General features: G+C 41.5%; 1 protein-coding gene across 1 annotated transcript in view; it reads left to right on the top strand.

Annotated features, from left to right (window-relative positions):
- RAPGEF4 (Rap guanine nucleotide exchange factor 4) overlaps positions 1-16,241 on the top strand; it is a gene marked incomplete at its 3' end in the record, with an annotated part of 310,629 nt that overhangs the window by 293,407 nt on the left and 981 nt on the right. The window contains 4 exon segments of the mRNA XM_079709744.1: positions 1,410-1,460; positions 2,251-2,338; positions 2,758-2,822; positions 14,140-14,194. Coding sequence (XP_079565870.1) covers positions 1,410-1,460; positions 2,251-2,338; positions 2,758-2,822; positions 14,140-14,194 — 259 coding nt within the window.

Raw genomic sequence — 16,241 nt, forward strand, 5'->3', positions numbered from 1 at the left:
AACAGTGAGAGGCCTGCATACCGCAAAAAAAAAAAAAAAAAAAAAAAAAGTCGCTCACTCCTAATTTTGTAAATTGTCTGTGTTCACGGAAAGTTATCGCCTAGCGTGGTGATTTGGACACTCCATGGAGCATGAGACCCTTGTATCCCTTGATGCCCATCCCAGCCTTCATCCCTTTGAACTTTTCCCGCTAAACAAGGATATCAGGTTTCCCTGAAACCCAACTTGAAAAGAGGCACTAGGACAATGAGTTTAGACATTACAAGGAGACTAGTTCCTAGAAACAAAATAAGATGGTTTACAGTGTTTCAATGGGAATATGACAAACCCATTCAGAGGAGAGAGAAAAAGAAGAGAGAGGAGCTTTTGGGTGGATTGATGGGGTGCGTCAGTTGTTGATGGTAGACTTCACTGCGCGAAGCAGAGCTGAGCGGGGCATTCAAGGCCCAGGACTTGGTCAGCACTTCCACGGTCTCGGGATGGGGAACGTCACGCTGCTATGTCTTGGTGTGACACTGTTAGAAAAGTTCAGCTTTACTATAAGCTCAGGACCTAAGCAAAGTGAGAACCAATAGACTGAAAGATGATTCATCATTGACCTACGGTGTAAATGTGTGGTATTGAATCATATGCCAAAATATAACCATGAGAAATTACTAAATTGATAGAACTATCTATTTTTGTATTATAGCAAGGCAGAGAAATCCTGTGGGAGAAATGCTTGTGTAGGAAAGCATAGCGCATATGATAGAGGCAGTAGAAAAGGAGGCAGGAGATGTGAATTACAGAGGCTCTGACCATCATCAGCTGTGTGACTTCGGCATGTCATTTAATCTATGAGGTTTAATTTCTTCCGTCTATAAAACACAGGTTTAATCTAGTCAAATAAATATGTATTGAGCAATTACTCTGTACCTGACACTCTTTTAGGCCCTCAGTATATAGCAATAAACAAAACTGATAAAAATCCCTGTTCTCTTGTAGCTTACGTTGTAAAGGAGGAGGAGGGTTGAACCTAGGTAGTTTCTAAAACAGTTAATCCTAATATTCTCTGGGCTAAATTCCTAATTGTGGGAATGCGAGAGTTTAAAACAGTGCAGGGTTAATGCCAAACCACTTGTAGTCTGGGAATGCAGCCCTCTTTATGAATAACCCATTTCAGAAAACATTATAAAAGCAGTTAAGACCAAAGCATCCATAGTTAGTTTTGGTTCAACTAGGTTAAGACTTTTAAAAGACGAGCTCTCTAAGATTATCCTCAAATGACAAGACAGATTACAGTCTGGCCGGTCTTAGAGATGTTTGATTAAGAGCCAAAAGTAATAATTTCCCCTAGAAATGGTAATACATGATACATATCTAGATATTGAATCTGACTTATGAGTGTGGCATTTTCATTTCATTAACAGAAACTGCCAAGCAAGTTCAAGAAGTTCTATGCGGAGTTTGAAAGTTTAATGGTAAGTGACAGTGGCTCCTTTATTCTGTTCACTGTCTGCATTAATCCAGTTTCTGATTAGCTGAATTGAAGTTCTCATTTCAGAAATTTTATCTGTCCTTGTATGACTTTAAGAAGTTTATGATCCCATTTTAGTGCTGCTAAAACAAGCATGTCCGACTAATGAATGGCACCCTCAGGTACTAACTTAAACAGGACTTATGTCCCACATAAGGTCAATTTGTGTAACTAAGAAAAGCAGTGTAATGGGATCCTTTCCATCTAGCACAGGTTGGCTAGGGATTGGAAGCTGCATTTTCCTCAGCTTGCCAAAATTATTTTTCCCCGTTGGCTGGGAGGTGTTAACGGACAGAAAAGGAGTGAGTGGGACTGGGCAGCAGTGATGGAGGGTTTCAGAGAAGGCAAGTCGGGACTGGCTACGCAAGGCAGGTAGGAGGGCGAGCTGGGCTCCCAGGCAGGAGGCTGTGCTTCAGGAGAAGGGGAATCTCGCAGCTGGGGGATTGTTTTACCTTTCCTATGGGCTCGCAACGGGAATCTCTCCCCTGGATCCCTAGAGGCATATCTCCCTTTCCACGAAAAATGGAAACAAAAAGTAAATTATTTTCATGTGATACCGGAAGTTGTTTTAAAACAAAAATCAATTTGTTGTACTAAAGCCACCTCTCTTTTGTAGCTACACTTGATTCAAAACTCCCCCGACTGGGAGATGACAAGGCTGGGTGTGTTGGGAGGTAGAGGGGGTGGTGCACGTGTCACTAGTCATTAACCAGGATCTCTTTGTTTCTCTAAAGGATCCTTCAAGAAACCACAGGGCCTACAGGCTGACGGTAGCCAAGCTGGACCCTCCTCTCATCCCCTTCATGCCTTTGCTCATTAAAGGTAATTCCAAGGAAATGCACAGGCCGAGTCAGTGGTGAGTGTGCGGGGAAGAAAATGAACAGGGGCCTAATCAGATTGACCTCCTTGGGAAGAATGAGCCCATCTTTCCACCTTCCTCATCATCTCCTCTCAGCCCTGACTTTTCTGAAAGGGTTGGAAAGATTATTGGAGGAGCAGGGATCTGTGCATGGTTTGAAAGACTTGATAGTGCAACAGAGGGTTAGTTTGGAAATTTTACTAAGCTCAGGGAAAGTGCTTTAGAAACGTAAACACCTAACAAACATAAAAGGAACTATTATCGGCTTTTTTCAACTGCAGTGTCATGCAAATCCTCCAGCATAATCTAATGGTACTATTCTGTTTTCTTAGTATGACATATTTCTGTTAGTGATTCGAATGTGACTTTTATTTCTTTGCAGATATGACATTTACTCATGAGGGGAACAAGACATTCATTGACAATCTAGTAAACTTTGAAAAAATGGTACGTATGGTATTATAACCTTAACCATGATGTTTTTTAAAAATAAAATTTGCATTTGTACTAATAAAGGAAGTAATTTCCATATATGCTGCCATGTTAAAAAGCTAGTTACACATAAAGGAGCTGTGAAATATTCAGTTCAAATTGGCTACCTCTTTTAGTCTGTCAGTTCTCTTTTGTGAAATTGAATAGTATTTGTGCCGCGGCTCACAGCAGCGGCTAGCTTTTATGCCGTGTGCTTCATCCTTAGCTGCCTGTTGCTAAAATGCACGAATGTTCCAGAGTGACTTCCATGTTGTTGTTTTGTTGTAAGGTTTGTGGAGCTAGACTGCCCCAGGATGCCTTTGAAATGTTTATCTGCTGAGGCTGACTTTAGTGCATGTAGGTAAAAGGCAACTCTACAGAGGATCTTTATTATACAGTAGTCATCTGAGTGTGTATTGCTTATTCCAGTGAAGTTCACCCAAGAGTGGGAACTTGAAAATCTTCATAACCAAAACCAAATTTTTTTAAGTTAACAGTTGTGTGGAACTGGCACATAGTCACTATTTTCCAGCCGACCCCCCCCCGCAAAAAGCATTAGTTACTTTGCAGTTTCTTTTCTTACCTTCTGTGAAGCAATAAGGCAGGTCTTGCTAAAGCCTTTCTTTAGCGACAGTGCATGTTCACGGAATGCTCCATTGTCTTCTAAATCCTTTGGCTGCAGCCCGCATGGATGGGGTGGTAGGTGTTATCTCTGTGTGGGTGAGAACGTGCCGGGGGTTCGCTTTGCAGTGATGGACGTGGCGCTAAAGGAAAAGCTCAGAGCTCGGAGTTCAGGAGACACGAGGGTCAGTTCTCAGCTTCATCACTTTGTAGCTGTCCCTTAAGTTCTCCATGGGTCAATTTCCCCAACAGAAAATGGGGATTGTGGTCACACCATCTACCCCTGGGGATTATTGGTAGGTCCAGAGTATTTAAGGCTTCCTGTAAGCCATACAGCGTTGTAAGCATTCTTATCAGAAAACTGTTCTAATTGTTTCCCGAAATCCAGCTACTATGTGTGACTCCAGAATTCGAAACATCCCCCAGTCATCCTGTAAGGATCATACCATTCAACTTTGGGGGTGAGCATATTGCAAAGCCCAGCCTGGTAAAGAACTGCAGCAAGTGCTGAGCACTATGTCCCGTGTCGTAAACTTCTTAGGAAATACCACATGAGTCCACACTCCTCAAAGACACCCTGTACTAGAGGGCAAATATTTCTTCAGCAGTCTTCTCCTCTACCCTGCACACCAAGGGTAGGGTAGGAACATCTCTATTACTGTGTTGGTTTAATCATTCTATGATCAAAGTAAAAACATTCTTTGCTCACTTATTAGTATGGAGAATTAAACATATTTCCCTGATTTCTCAAAAGAAAACTTGTTGTCCAGAAATGAAAGATTTAGCAAATAGGTAAAGAACCTTCCGGATCACTTAGGCAGAAATACAGACCAAGGGGTGGCTAAGCCAACCATCTGACTGTAAAATACACATGTGCACAGAGGCGTAGAAGTCAGAGTTTCCTAAAGAGTTGACCGAGCTTTAGAACTTTTGATTGTTAAAGTTAACAGAACAAACAAGAACAGCAGAACTATCTGTCAAGGAGGATGAAAGCTGATTTACCTGGGTTTTTAGGTCTTGGTGTGTCTCATCCGTAACCTGGGAAGGAAGAGTCAAGATCGTATTCAGTGGATGTTCAGGGAGTTCCCCTTCCCTGTTTCTGTACTTCGTGCCCACAGCAGTGGATTCTGACATGCCTGTCAGTGAGGAGAGAGGTCCTTCACATCCTGCTCTGAGAAAGTCCACTTTCGATTGAAAGCAACTGTAGAGCTCAGACAGCAGTTCAGCTGCAACAGTGGAAACCTAAGTAGCCATGGCTTAAGCAAGATAAGTCTATTCCTTTCGCACTTAAATGTCCAAGTATGGAAGCTCTGCTCCAGGAAGCAGTCGGGGTCCAGCCTTCTCCTGTCTTGCCATTTCACCATCCACATGGTCCAAGATGGTGGACCACCGCCATTTCAGCTAGAGGGTAGGGAAAAGGAAAAACGTGAAGACCTGCTTCTTTCATGTAAGGATGTGACCTGGAATCGCACTCACCCCTTGGCTCACATGTTATTGGCCAGAAGAAACTTAGTCCCATGAAAAGAAAGTTAGAATATGTAGTCCTTATTTTGGGTATCTATGTGCCCCACTCAAAATTAGGGGGGTTCTATCACTATGAAAGAAAAGGAGAGACAGGATACTGAAAGAATACTGTTAAGTTCTCTGCTCCAGCAGTGATCAATTTTACTTCATTTGATAAATCACACCATGAGAAAGTTGGATTTTACAGTTACCCTTCCATGAATTAGGTGTTACTGAAAAATGAACTGGAATTTCAAAAAGATTTGGTTATGTTCTTTAAACCGGGCTTAGGCCACCTGGCACTTGTTGCCAACTTTCCAACCTTTTCTCCCCATAAACTAGCCCACCCGTGCCCCCATACCACCACCACTTACAACTCCCACTAGTGGCTGGTGTTATTACTGCATTCCTGGGGAAGGATGTGTCTGTCTCCCTTTTCAGGTTCATGTCCGTGCAGCTTCCCAGTCATTCATCATGCTCACCAAGGTGGTAAGCAGAGCTGGCAGCCTTTGTGGGGCTGGTAGGCTGTATCCCCTGAGGGAGCCCCTGCCAGGGGCAGAAGTCACCAGGGTAGTCGGGAACACAGATGTCTTTTCTTGGTGGCAACATTGCACAGTCACAGTGAACTACCATGCCAACCCTAAGTATTTTTATTTTGAACCTCTTCACCCTTGAGGTATGAAATGAGGATTAGAGAATTTGTTGCATATTGGTTTTCAGGATTTATGAGTATGAACAAAAGAGAATTCACACTCTGATCCTTATGCCAAAAAAAAAAAAAGCAGACATTCTTTCCTTTGGGGGGAACATAAAGGAATATTCAAAAAAATGTTTGAATAAAGCCCTTTGTAGCTTTCTATGGCATACATGAATATTTATAACATTTAGGAAGTAGACTAGCAATGGATCAGAGGATAATATGCTGGCCGGCTGCCACTACCCCAGGCTGCACGAAGCATGCTGATAGCCACAGTTACTGCTGTATTAGGAGGTTGGTTCTATTTCAGACACACCCATATTTAGGTGGATTTATTTATGAATATTATTTTAAGATAGTCATTTTATTTGGAAAGAGAAGCCTAAGGCAAACTTCTATACTTCTGGAAACAGTAATAGAAGCTAATTCATAAAGGAAGAGCAATGTTTTGAACCCTTATATTTCTGTATCACTAATCATGCCGTTACATTATTAGCAACAACTTGTCTTCTATCATCAATAACAGTACAAGATTCACGGTTAGAGCCCTGGACTTATATCAAGCTATGGAAAAAAGAATCTCCAAATAAAAATCTTTAAGTGTTCAAATCCACCCAATTCCCAGACCTTTCCAACACAATAGAAATCTACCAAAGGACTTCGAAAGTTTACTTCTTTATATAGAACACATGAACTGGGCTAAATGCAGATTTTCCAAAGGGTATGTTTTTTCAAAGCAATTAAATATGTGTAGAGTGTCTAGGCAAAGAATTTTGCTAGGAAACATAAAGGAATCCAAAAAGTAGTCCTTGGCTTTTAGGAGATTATATGCAGTTAAGAAAATAAAACATAAACACATGAAGTATTAAAAATCAATAAAGGGTATAAACTAGTTCAAAACAGTAATAAAAGAGATGTCAAAACAGAGAAAAGACAGCCTCTACAGCAAGTTGTGTTAGGAAAGTGGGGCAGCCACATATAGATCAATGAAGTTAGAACACTCCCTCACACCATACAGAAAAGTAAATTCAAAATGGCTTAAAGACTTAAATATAAGGCATGACACCATAAAATTCCTAGAAGAGAACATAGGCAAAACATTCTCTGACATAAATCGTAGCAATATTTTCTTAGGTCAGTCTCCCAAGGCAATAGAAAAAGCAAAAATAAACAAACGGGACATAATCAAACTTATAACCTTTTGCCCAGCAAAGGAAACCATAAACAAAATGAAAAGACAACTTATGGAATGGGAGAAAATACTTGCAAACGATGCAAACAACAAGGGCTTAATTTCCAAAATATACAAACCACTCATACAACTCAATAACCGAAAAACAACCTGATCAAAACATGGGCAGAAGACCTAAATAGATGTTTCTCCAAGAAAGACATACAGATGGCTAACAAGCACATGAAAAGATGCTCAACATTGCTAATTATTAGAGAAATGCAAATCAAAACTACAATGAGGTACCACCTCACACTGGTCAGAATGGCCTTCATCAAAAAGTCTACAAATAACTGCTGGAGAGGGTGTGGAAAAGAGGGAACCCTCCTACACTGTTGGTGGGAATGTAAATTTGTACAACCACTATGGAGAACAGTATGGAGTTCCTTAAAAAACTAATAGAGCTACCATATGATCCAGCAATCCCACTTCTGGGCATATATCCAGAAAAGATGAACACTAATTAGAAGAGATACACGCACCCCAGTGTTCATAACAGCACTATTTACAATAGCGAAAACATGGAGGCAACCTAAATATCCACTGACAGATAAATGGATAAAGCAGATGTGGTATATACAGATAAATAAAATATTATATATATATATAATAGAATATTACTCAGCCATAAAAAAGAATAAATTAATGCCATTTGCCATGGATGGACCTAGAGATTATCATACTAAGTGAAGTAAGCCAGACAAAGACAAATATCATATGATATCACTTATATGTGGAATCTAAAAAAATGATCTAAAAAAATGATACAAATGAACTTACTTACAAAACAGAAACAGACTCACAGACATAGAAAACAAACTTATGGTTACCAATGGGGAAGCAGGGTTGGGGGAGGAATAAATTGGGAGTTTGGGATTAACAGATGCACACTAAAAAAGATAAACAACAAAGATTTACTGTATAGCACAGGGAACTATATTCAATATCTTGTAATAAACTATAGTTGAAAAAAAAGAATATAGGTATTTACATATATATACATAACCGAATCACTTTGATGTATACGTGAAACAAACAATATTGTAAATCAACTATACTTCAATTTAAAAAAAGATGTGAAAGAGCAAAACGCAAAGAGAGGTAATTTCCTGTATCAGAGGAAAATAAAACCGTGTTAAATACAATATAATATAATCAAATCCAGACTTGTTACCCTGAGTCCCCATCCAGCCTCATCTCACACTTCATCTACGCTGTATTCAGTCCAAGTTGGTGAGACCAACCTTCTTTCTTTTCCTTTCTGCCTCAGGGCCTTTGCACTAGCTGTTACCTTTGCCCAAAACTGTCTTCCTTCAGTCTTCACCAGTCTGACACTTTCACATCATTCAGGTCTCAGCTCATGTGTCCCTCCTCCGAGTAGTCTTCCCTGACCATCCTTCAAATATTCTTCTACCATCCACACCTTGCCAGACAGCTGGATCTCAACAGATAACCTTGCTTTGACAGCTGGTTTCACATTCTAAGATGATCTTTATTGCCTCTTCATTCCCTGTCTTCTGAATGTAAATGTCCTAGACCAAGTATCTTATCCGTTTGGTTTCTCTAGCACCCCAAAAGCTGTCTGGCATATAATAAGTATGCAAGAAATACTTGAGTAAAAGTATTTGTTGAGTAAAAGAATAACCCAATTATATTCCGGTGTTGGACTTAGTGAGATAGGACAGTACACTAAAGCATTTATAAAGGAATTTGTGTAACAAAGATTTAATCCAAAAACATTTTCTATTTTATTAGAAAATCTGACTAAGCAGAATGTCCCAAGCATTTTATGTTACCGAAACCTTATGCAAAATGGCTCCCTTAGCTTTCTGTTCCTCACTGGACACTGTTCTGTCCACCCGCCTCCCTGTGGCGCTAATTGTGTCAGTCCTTCAGTGTCCTTCCCTGCATGCAGAGATGCACAATATTCTGCAAGCGCCTGCACAGACACCTGAGCTGCCATGTCCCCATGGCCATCGTATGTACAATATACCATGAGCATCATGCCTGTTACATGCTTGTATCTGTATGTCACTCACCTCTTGGATATTAAAGATCGATATGCCAGAACAGGGGCTGGGGTTCTTCCTCAGGGATACATACGGCGAAGACTGTCTCAGCTCCTGGGCCATTTTATCTTTTATCTCTGGTCCTCACCTTGCCTTTAATTCCACTTGGTTGCTGTCATGGGCACAGTCTTTGCAGGTGAGAGACAGATACATTTCTGGATATACATGTGGAAAAAAATTCTTGTCCCAAATATATGAGGGTCTGAGTGAAATAACCAGAATGGTGTGAATGTGGTTTTACACATGGTAAGCAGGGAGTAGTTGACTGAGATCCTAGATTTGATAGGTATATGGACGGGGGCAGAGTCCAATGAGCAGGGGCAGAGAGAAGAAAAGAAAAAGCAATTTACAAACGTTAAGAACAAGGAGGGCAAAGATCTCAAGGGGCAACAGAAGGAAAGACAAAAACCTCTGAGGGCAGGCGTTCGGAAGACGCCTGACATCTGGGAGCACCTTCTCAAGGGACTTGGAGCAGAGAGAGGGCGTGGCCTAAGAAGAGGCAGGCTCGTCTGGCAGCTGGCTGTGCGTAGGAGGTTGGGAGAGGAACAGTGCACGGTGGTGTTGCCTGGAGGGCCTGCTGGCCTGAACTTGAAAAACAGACATAAAAGTCCACTCCTCTTCAGGGACAGGAGAGCTTAGACGGGGCACAAGAGTCTGTACAGAGCTGGCCAGAAAAGCCAGAGACGGCTGGGGAGGTCTGGCGGGTCATCGACCATCTGGATAGTAGTGAATGAAGGTGTAAGGTGGCCAGCCTGCCCCTAAGGGGAGGGTGCCACAGAAGGTAAATGGGGAGGCCTGGGCCCCGAGGACCCCCTCTGAGAAGAGCCCCCTCTGACCCCTCATTGGATTCAAGGAGAAGGAATTACTTGCATCCGAGCTTGAGGGAGATTTGTGTTTGGGACCACAGCCTCAGGGCCTCTCTCCTGGGCCGGGCTCAAGTGCGTACAGCTGGCCACTCCCTCTCTGGACAGCATCTTTGTGCTGGTCACTCTGCAACTCAGGCCCCAGGCAGGACATCTGCTTCTGAGTCGCTCTGTTTTCAGCTCGATAAAGAAAGAAATACCTGACACAGTGTCATTGGGCATGCACTGTCTATGCCTTCATCCAGATCAGACTCTCACATTGGTCAGCTGTCCCGGTGAGCTGCCGAATAGGACAGGCCCAACGCCTGGGAAGTGCCCTTAAAATGGCTGTTCTTGTTTAGAGTCATTCTCCAGGTTGTACGCGAGCTCTTTGGACTCCTCTTGCGAATTTTCTGGAAGTTTGACATTACTTCCAAATAAATACATAAACACTGAAGAAAAAAAAAGAAGAAGAAGAAGAAATAAATACCTGAGGGTAGTTATACAGAAGCCTTCTCTTGCTACCTTATTTTTGCTTTCTGAGCTTCCCTGTGTGAGTTCACGTCCAGAGGGAGATTCATCAGCTTTCAGTTGGGTCCACCTCTCAGCCCTGTAGATGAAAAACTGTATGAACATATTAATTCTTGCAAATAAGCTCTGAAAACCTGTACTTTGAATTAGTCCCAAGGAAAGTGGTGGCTGTGGGAAATTTGGAATGTGGATTCCCAAGGGGAAGCCTGGCATTCTAACTGTGGACCACTTTCTTGGCTAGCATCCTCCAGGGCAGGCTGACGAGCAGACCCTAAGGTGGGGCTTCCCAGCAGGGGGTGGGGCTGTATCAGAGTCAAGTCAGGTGTGAAGAGGGGCTCACACTGCCCACCTGCACTGATTCAGGTGCCTTCTAAAGGAACACAGTCCCCTCACCTTGCCCCTGAATTACAAATCACTGTTTTAACAAGCCAGTTACTAATAGGAGTGTGCCATAACCTCAGGTTTGCTGGGATGGGAAAAGAAAAAAGATGAGAAGCTCTGCTTTGGAGTGATCAGGTATTTTCCCACTGGCCTGGCATGGTAGGAAAGTTGCCTGGCCTGCTCCAGGCAGGCCAGCGTGCTCTGGCAGCGCCACGAAGCCTAGGGTATAACTTTTGGCTTCATCCCTGCTGTGGCAGTTGGATAATAAAGCCTATGTCTTTTAACCTTAGTTTCTGCCAACCCTCACTGGGAACAGCAATGAATAAACAGTCATCTGCTGTCAGAAATGACATGTGAGGCTTAAGCCTGCAGAAGAATAGAAAGACTAACTGGATGGCTCTTAGTGGAGATAAATGCAAAATCCTCCACTTTGCTCCAAGAAACCATCTGCACATCTATAGAGAAGGAAGCTCAGTGAAGAGGGCTGAGAGGTTTAATTCACTATAAGTTCAGATGTCAGCAGTGTGGCTTTTTTAAAATCGTGGACTTCGATGTGTAGCATCATCTAGATCAAGGAAGGAAAATCGTGTTTCTTCTGCACTCTGTGATTTGCTTAGGGTAGGGCACCACGCTAGACACTATCTACAAGATACTTGAAACTTGTGAGAAACTGCTGAAGAAAGTGGGAAAATTTAGGCTGAACCAAAAAGACTTGGGGGTGAAGAGATGTCCGTGATAGCTGTCTTCAAGTATTTGAAGAACTGTCCCGTTAGAGCGGAACTAAACACATGTGTTGTGGCTCCAGAGCTCAGAACTAGGATTAGTGGGGTGAAAAGCAAAGGGGGATAGGGATGAGCTCCTCGTTGCTGATGCCTTTAAACAGTGGGGAGCCATTATTTGTAGGCAGGCTTTGATGGCCTTAGGCCCCCTGGAGACAAATGAATAAGGGGCCTTCTGAAGTCTCCTTCTGCAGCCCCAGGAAAGCACCTTGTAGCTGTTAGCAGCATATTAAATATTGCATGTGTCAGTGGGTGCAAAAGAGGGTGAGGTTAGAAATATCAAGTTAACCCTTCTTTGGCCTTGTGAAAGCATTCTGTAACTGCACTGACCAGCAGTGCTAGTGGAGTCCGGGTGCTGTTGCTAAGGGTTTACATATTACATTATTGTGCAGCCATCTCAAAGGGAAAGAATGGGCCTCACTGCAAAGCCAGATTTGGATTGCAAAGTTAAACTGAAGTTATCTTTGAGTACAATTAAAAGGGATACGTCAAAATTAAAACCATTGTTAAAATTAATCAAAGATTTAGAAAGGTAGAATGAACTCCAGAGCTGGAAATTACTGATTTAAACAATTGTTCTCACGTTTTAAACTACATAATGAGCTAAAAATTATGAAGCCTCAGAGTATAGCTGTAAAGAGCAGTCCAAAACGAAAGTCAGAATGAAATGTTTTAGCTTTCAAAACTAAAAAGCAGAACAATTACTCCCTACAAAATGGTATAGGAAGAGGTTTCTGACCCCTGCTAATTGTTTTATTATTCTTTGGAGGGGCATACTGGCAGCATTTCCCAGGGTTTTCAGTAATTACACTCCATTCAATATCTGAAGAATTACAATAATTCTACATGGAATATACTTGTGCCCTTCAGATACAAAGCCTTTGGAGAAGTGAAAAAACAACTTAAAGCAAATTAGCAGGAAAATTATCGTAGTTACTGTTTATTTCAGGGCTCCATATATCAGAGGCTAATTATACACTGTATGTTACATTTTCTTGGAGGTATTTGTAATATATTTCTCATGCTGATCAACGGACGTGCTGGTTTGCAGGAACCTTTATGAAAGTGAAGTTCTAACTTTTCCAAGTGCCTCTTTGTGTATGAGAAATTACCCAGTGCAGACAGATGTCACCTCACGCATGCCAGAGGCCTCAGAGCAGTAGTATTTAGTGAGGTATTATGAATGTTCACCTGCATATATTTGTAAAGTTCCAACTCTTCTATGAAAATATTTCCCTGCCAAATAAGTTGATTTTTTTTTTCTTTTAACAGTACATCAGTTTTCTCAGAGCCATTTTCTGTATTTTGGCAAGCCAAGGTTCCAGGAGAGAAAAAAGCAAGGACTGGAATTAAATAGCCACTCAGAGATTAGAAAGTCTCTTTTCCTGGCTGGAGCCTTAACAGATTTTCTGCCAGTGTTAGAATTAATCCACCATCTCTGCGGACCACCTTGAGAGCAAAAGTGTCCTGAGATGTTACACAGAGACTGGGGGTCCCCGTGTCCTGAGACGTTACACAGTTACTGGGGGCCCCCGTGTCCTGAGATGTTACACAGTTACCCTTAAAATACGACGAGCAAGAAATGTACATGGTGCCCCAGAAACAGTGCTTCAGTCTCACTGATATTTTTCCTTATGTTTCTTGTCCTTCATTTCTTTCCTTCTTTCTTTTTTTGTTTTTAACTAAGTTGAGCGCAGTTCAAAAGGTTTCCTTATAAGTTTTTATGGCAACCAAAACTTAGAAATTGAGATCGCTTAATGACAAAATTAACAAAGGTTAAATAAATTATGATCCATCCACATGACTGAATACCTGCTTATTTAAAAAGGATTTTAAAATGCAAATGGCATGGAAAAGAGCCATAATGCCATATGAAAAGATTCAGATCAAAACAAACATGTATGTTATGACTTCCATTTTTTGAAAAACATGCTTATGTATTTTTTAAAGTATTAGAAGGAAATGTACCAAAATATAACTGAAGTTACTGTCTGAAACGTTATTCTAAAATATGCATGTGTTAGTGTTATAATCAGGAAGGATGAAGAAGGAAGGAGGGAGGGAATCACATAATTAAGGTGAACATTAAAACACACTTTTGCTGGAAGATGAGAAAGGTTAATAATGCATAGTGTATAGGAAAAATGTGGCGATAGAATATCTATGATTGTTCCATCAATATCATCAAACACCTCATTATTGAGTCCTGTTTACTGTGAGGAACTTGACAAGCTAACCATTCTCCAGATCTAGAATAGTTACAAATTCTCTTGCAAATCCACAGTGACCTCAAGAAAGGATGGTAAAAACTAGTCCTGAGGAGTAAGGTCCATTTCTCAGGAACAACAGCCTGCTTTTTACGTCTTGAGGAACAAGCAGTTAGAGGAGAGTTATGCCACTAGTATTCCTCACCTGACAAATACCTTGTATGCGTGGGAGGGGGGCATGCGGGGGTGGGTGCCTCTTTCAAGTGATTAAACAGGTTATACGTCAACCAGTTGCCTCCAGATAATGCACATCTCAGAACCTGCTGTTCCTCGTGGTCCCAGGTATTGCTGAAATAAATAATGGCTTGTTTTCTTTTTTGGATTCTACACTAAGTTTACCTGCATTTCAGTTTTTCTTTTTCTTCTTTTTAGCGCATGATTGCAAATACTGCCAGAACGGTGAGATACTGCAGGAGCCAACCCTTCAGTAAGTTAATGCTGCTGCAATATGGATCTTGGTGGCTAAGTCCTTCTCAGTGAGGCTACTGAGACATTCTAGAAGTCTGGACAATATTTGATGGTGTCAGAGACACTTTGGACCATGAATCCCATGGGATAGGGGCCTTGCATTTAAAATAACCATAAGAATATTATTTTATGAATGAATTTAGAGAATTCATCTGCTCTTTCCAGAATGGATAGACAACTAAGGCATGATTGCCAACAAATCCTGACTCTAACCAACTCTCTTTATGACTCACTGCTTCATGTTGAGAAACTCACATCAACTCGTAATGACTCATTCTGTCGTTTATAAACTGGGAAAGATAATATTTATTGTCTCTTGGGGTGTTGCGAGAAGGCATTAATGTCTATAAGCACATTTGTGAAAGGTCCCATAGCAGGAATTCATATTATATTTCTAGTATTTCTAGGTGAATTAAGGTGCTTTTCTTAAATCTGTACAAAAACTGGTATAATACAATGCTTTAATATAAAACCGTCACTGATAATAAATAGCAAGTTTAAACTGTTGGGAGTTAAGTTGCATGGTCGCAGCAGATCACCCTGCCAGGCCAGTGCTACTGTCTCCTCTGGACTGGGACTTCAGATAGGGGCTGGAGCTTTGGCTCCCTCCAGCTGGTCTGGGAGTGAGAAGGTAGCCCCTGTAAAGTTTTGTGCTACTAACTTCATTGTATGAGTCATTGAAGTCATTGGGCTCATTAAGTTAACATGATAATTTGACATGGACATGACTGCAAGGCTACCAGTACCATCCCCTCCAATAAACCTAGTGCTCAGAGACTAAAAGCTTCTTGTTTTATTCGTCAGAGCTATCTTTGCTCTTCCTAGCACAGGACTGGCCCAAAGCGAGGGTCTGCTAACAGAGGATACCAGAACTGCTAAACATTCATTTTTTAATGCCCGGGGGTGGGGCAGAAATCTAGAAAAATAGTCTTGACTCGGGGAGCAAGATCTTTAAAAAATTGATTCAAATGATTATGCCTCCTCTTCCTTCCAAAAGGTGCAGCCTTGCACCTCATCAACCGATCTTATGTGGATTCTGCCAGAATTAAAGTCTCTCCTATCTCTTCGTCTAGTGATTTACTATATGTATAAAGACATGATCATAAGGCAGTTATACAAGTGAGTATGAGAACAGATAAGTGATGCCAGTCTACACAACAAAGGTTTATAACCTAGAATCCATGGCCCTTCAGGGGGTTCTAGGAAACTCCTGAAATTGAACACAAATGCTGTGTGCCTAAGAGGGTTCAAAGCCTTGAGAAGGTTCTCCATGAGGTCCAAGAACCAGAGAAGAACCAAGATAGAATATATTTTGTTCTATAAACTTCTTTGGAAGTAAATCCTACATTCTCCTATATCTCCTAGAGTCATGGGGGGAAATTTTATCTATACAAATCTCCACTGCAATTGTTGAAGTTATCAGTAACTGCTGGTAAACAACAGCTGCTTAGCTCTGAAGTCAAAAATCTATAGATAAAGCTATAAGAATAGATTCATAAACATTGTGGGAATATGTACAATGTAATTACAGTATATTGTAAATGTAGAGTACACAGCCAGTGACAAGTGAGGAAATTAAACACTGTGGTATTATTTATATGTGATAATTATACTGATGAGTTTCTTCTTAGAGCGAGTGGGGGCCTTTGTATCTTTTCTCTGCTTTTCTGTGTTCAGACCTGCAGCACTCCCCTTCGCCCCTCATGCAGATGGCATTCTAATTGTCTTTGGGAGTGGTGTGTGGATCTAAAGAGAACAGATGGACTGCAGAAGGCAGTGTGCTATGGCGGAAAGAACACTGGTCCAGAGTCCAGGCTGGCTTGGCCACTCCCAGTGTCCCACACCAGGGATCCACAGGGCAGAGGCTGCCCATGGACCATGGCCAAGGTGTTGGATCTAAACGGAGCTTTTTTTCCCTTTTATTGTGAAATAATGTCACCATTCACAAATGGAAGGATTCCCAGGGAAGAAATCCAGATTTCTCATTTCTCTAGAAAAATAGGAAG

This window comes from Hyperoodon ampullatus (assembly GCF_949752795.1).
Source record: "Hyperoodon ampullatus genome assembly, chromosome: 8".
NCBI classification, from domain to species: domain Eukaryota; kingdom Metazoa; phylum Chordata; class Mammalia; order Artiodactyla; family Ziphiidae; genus Hyperoodon; species Hyperoodon ampullatus.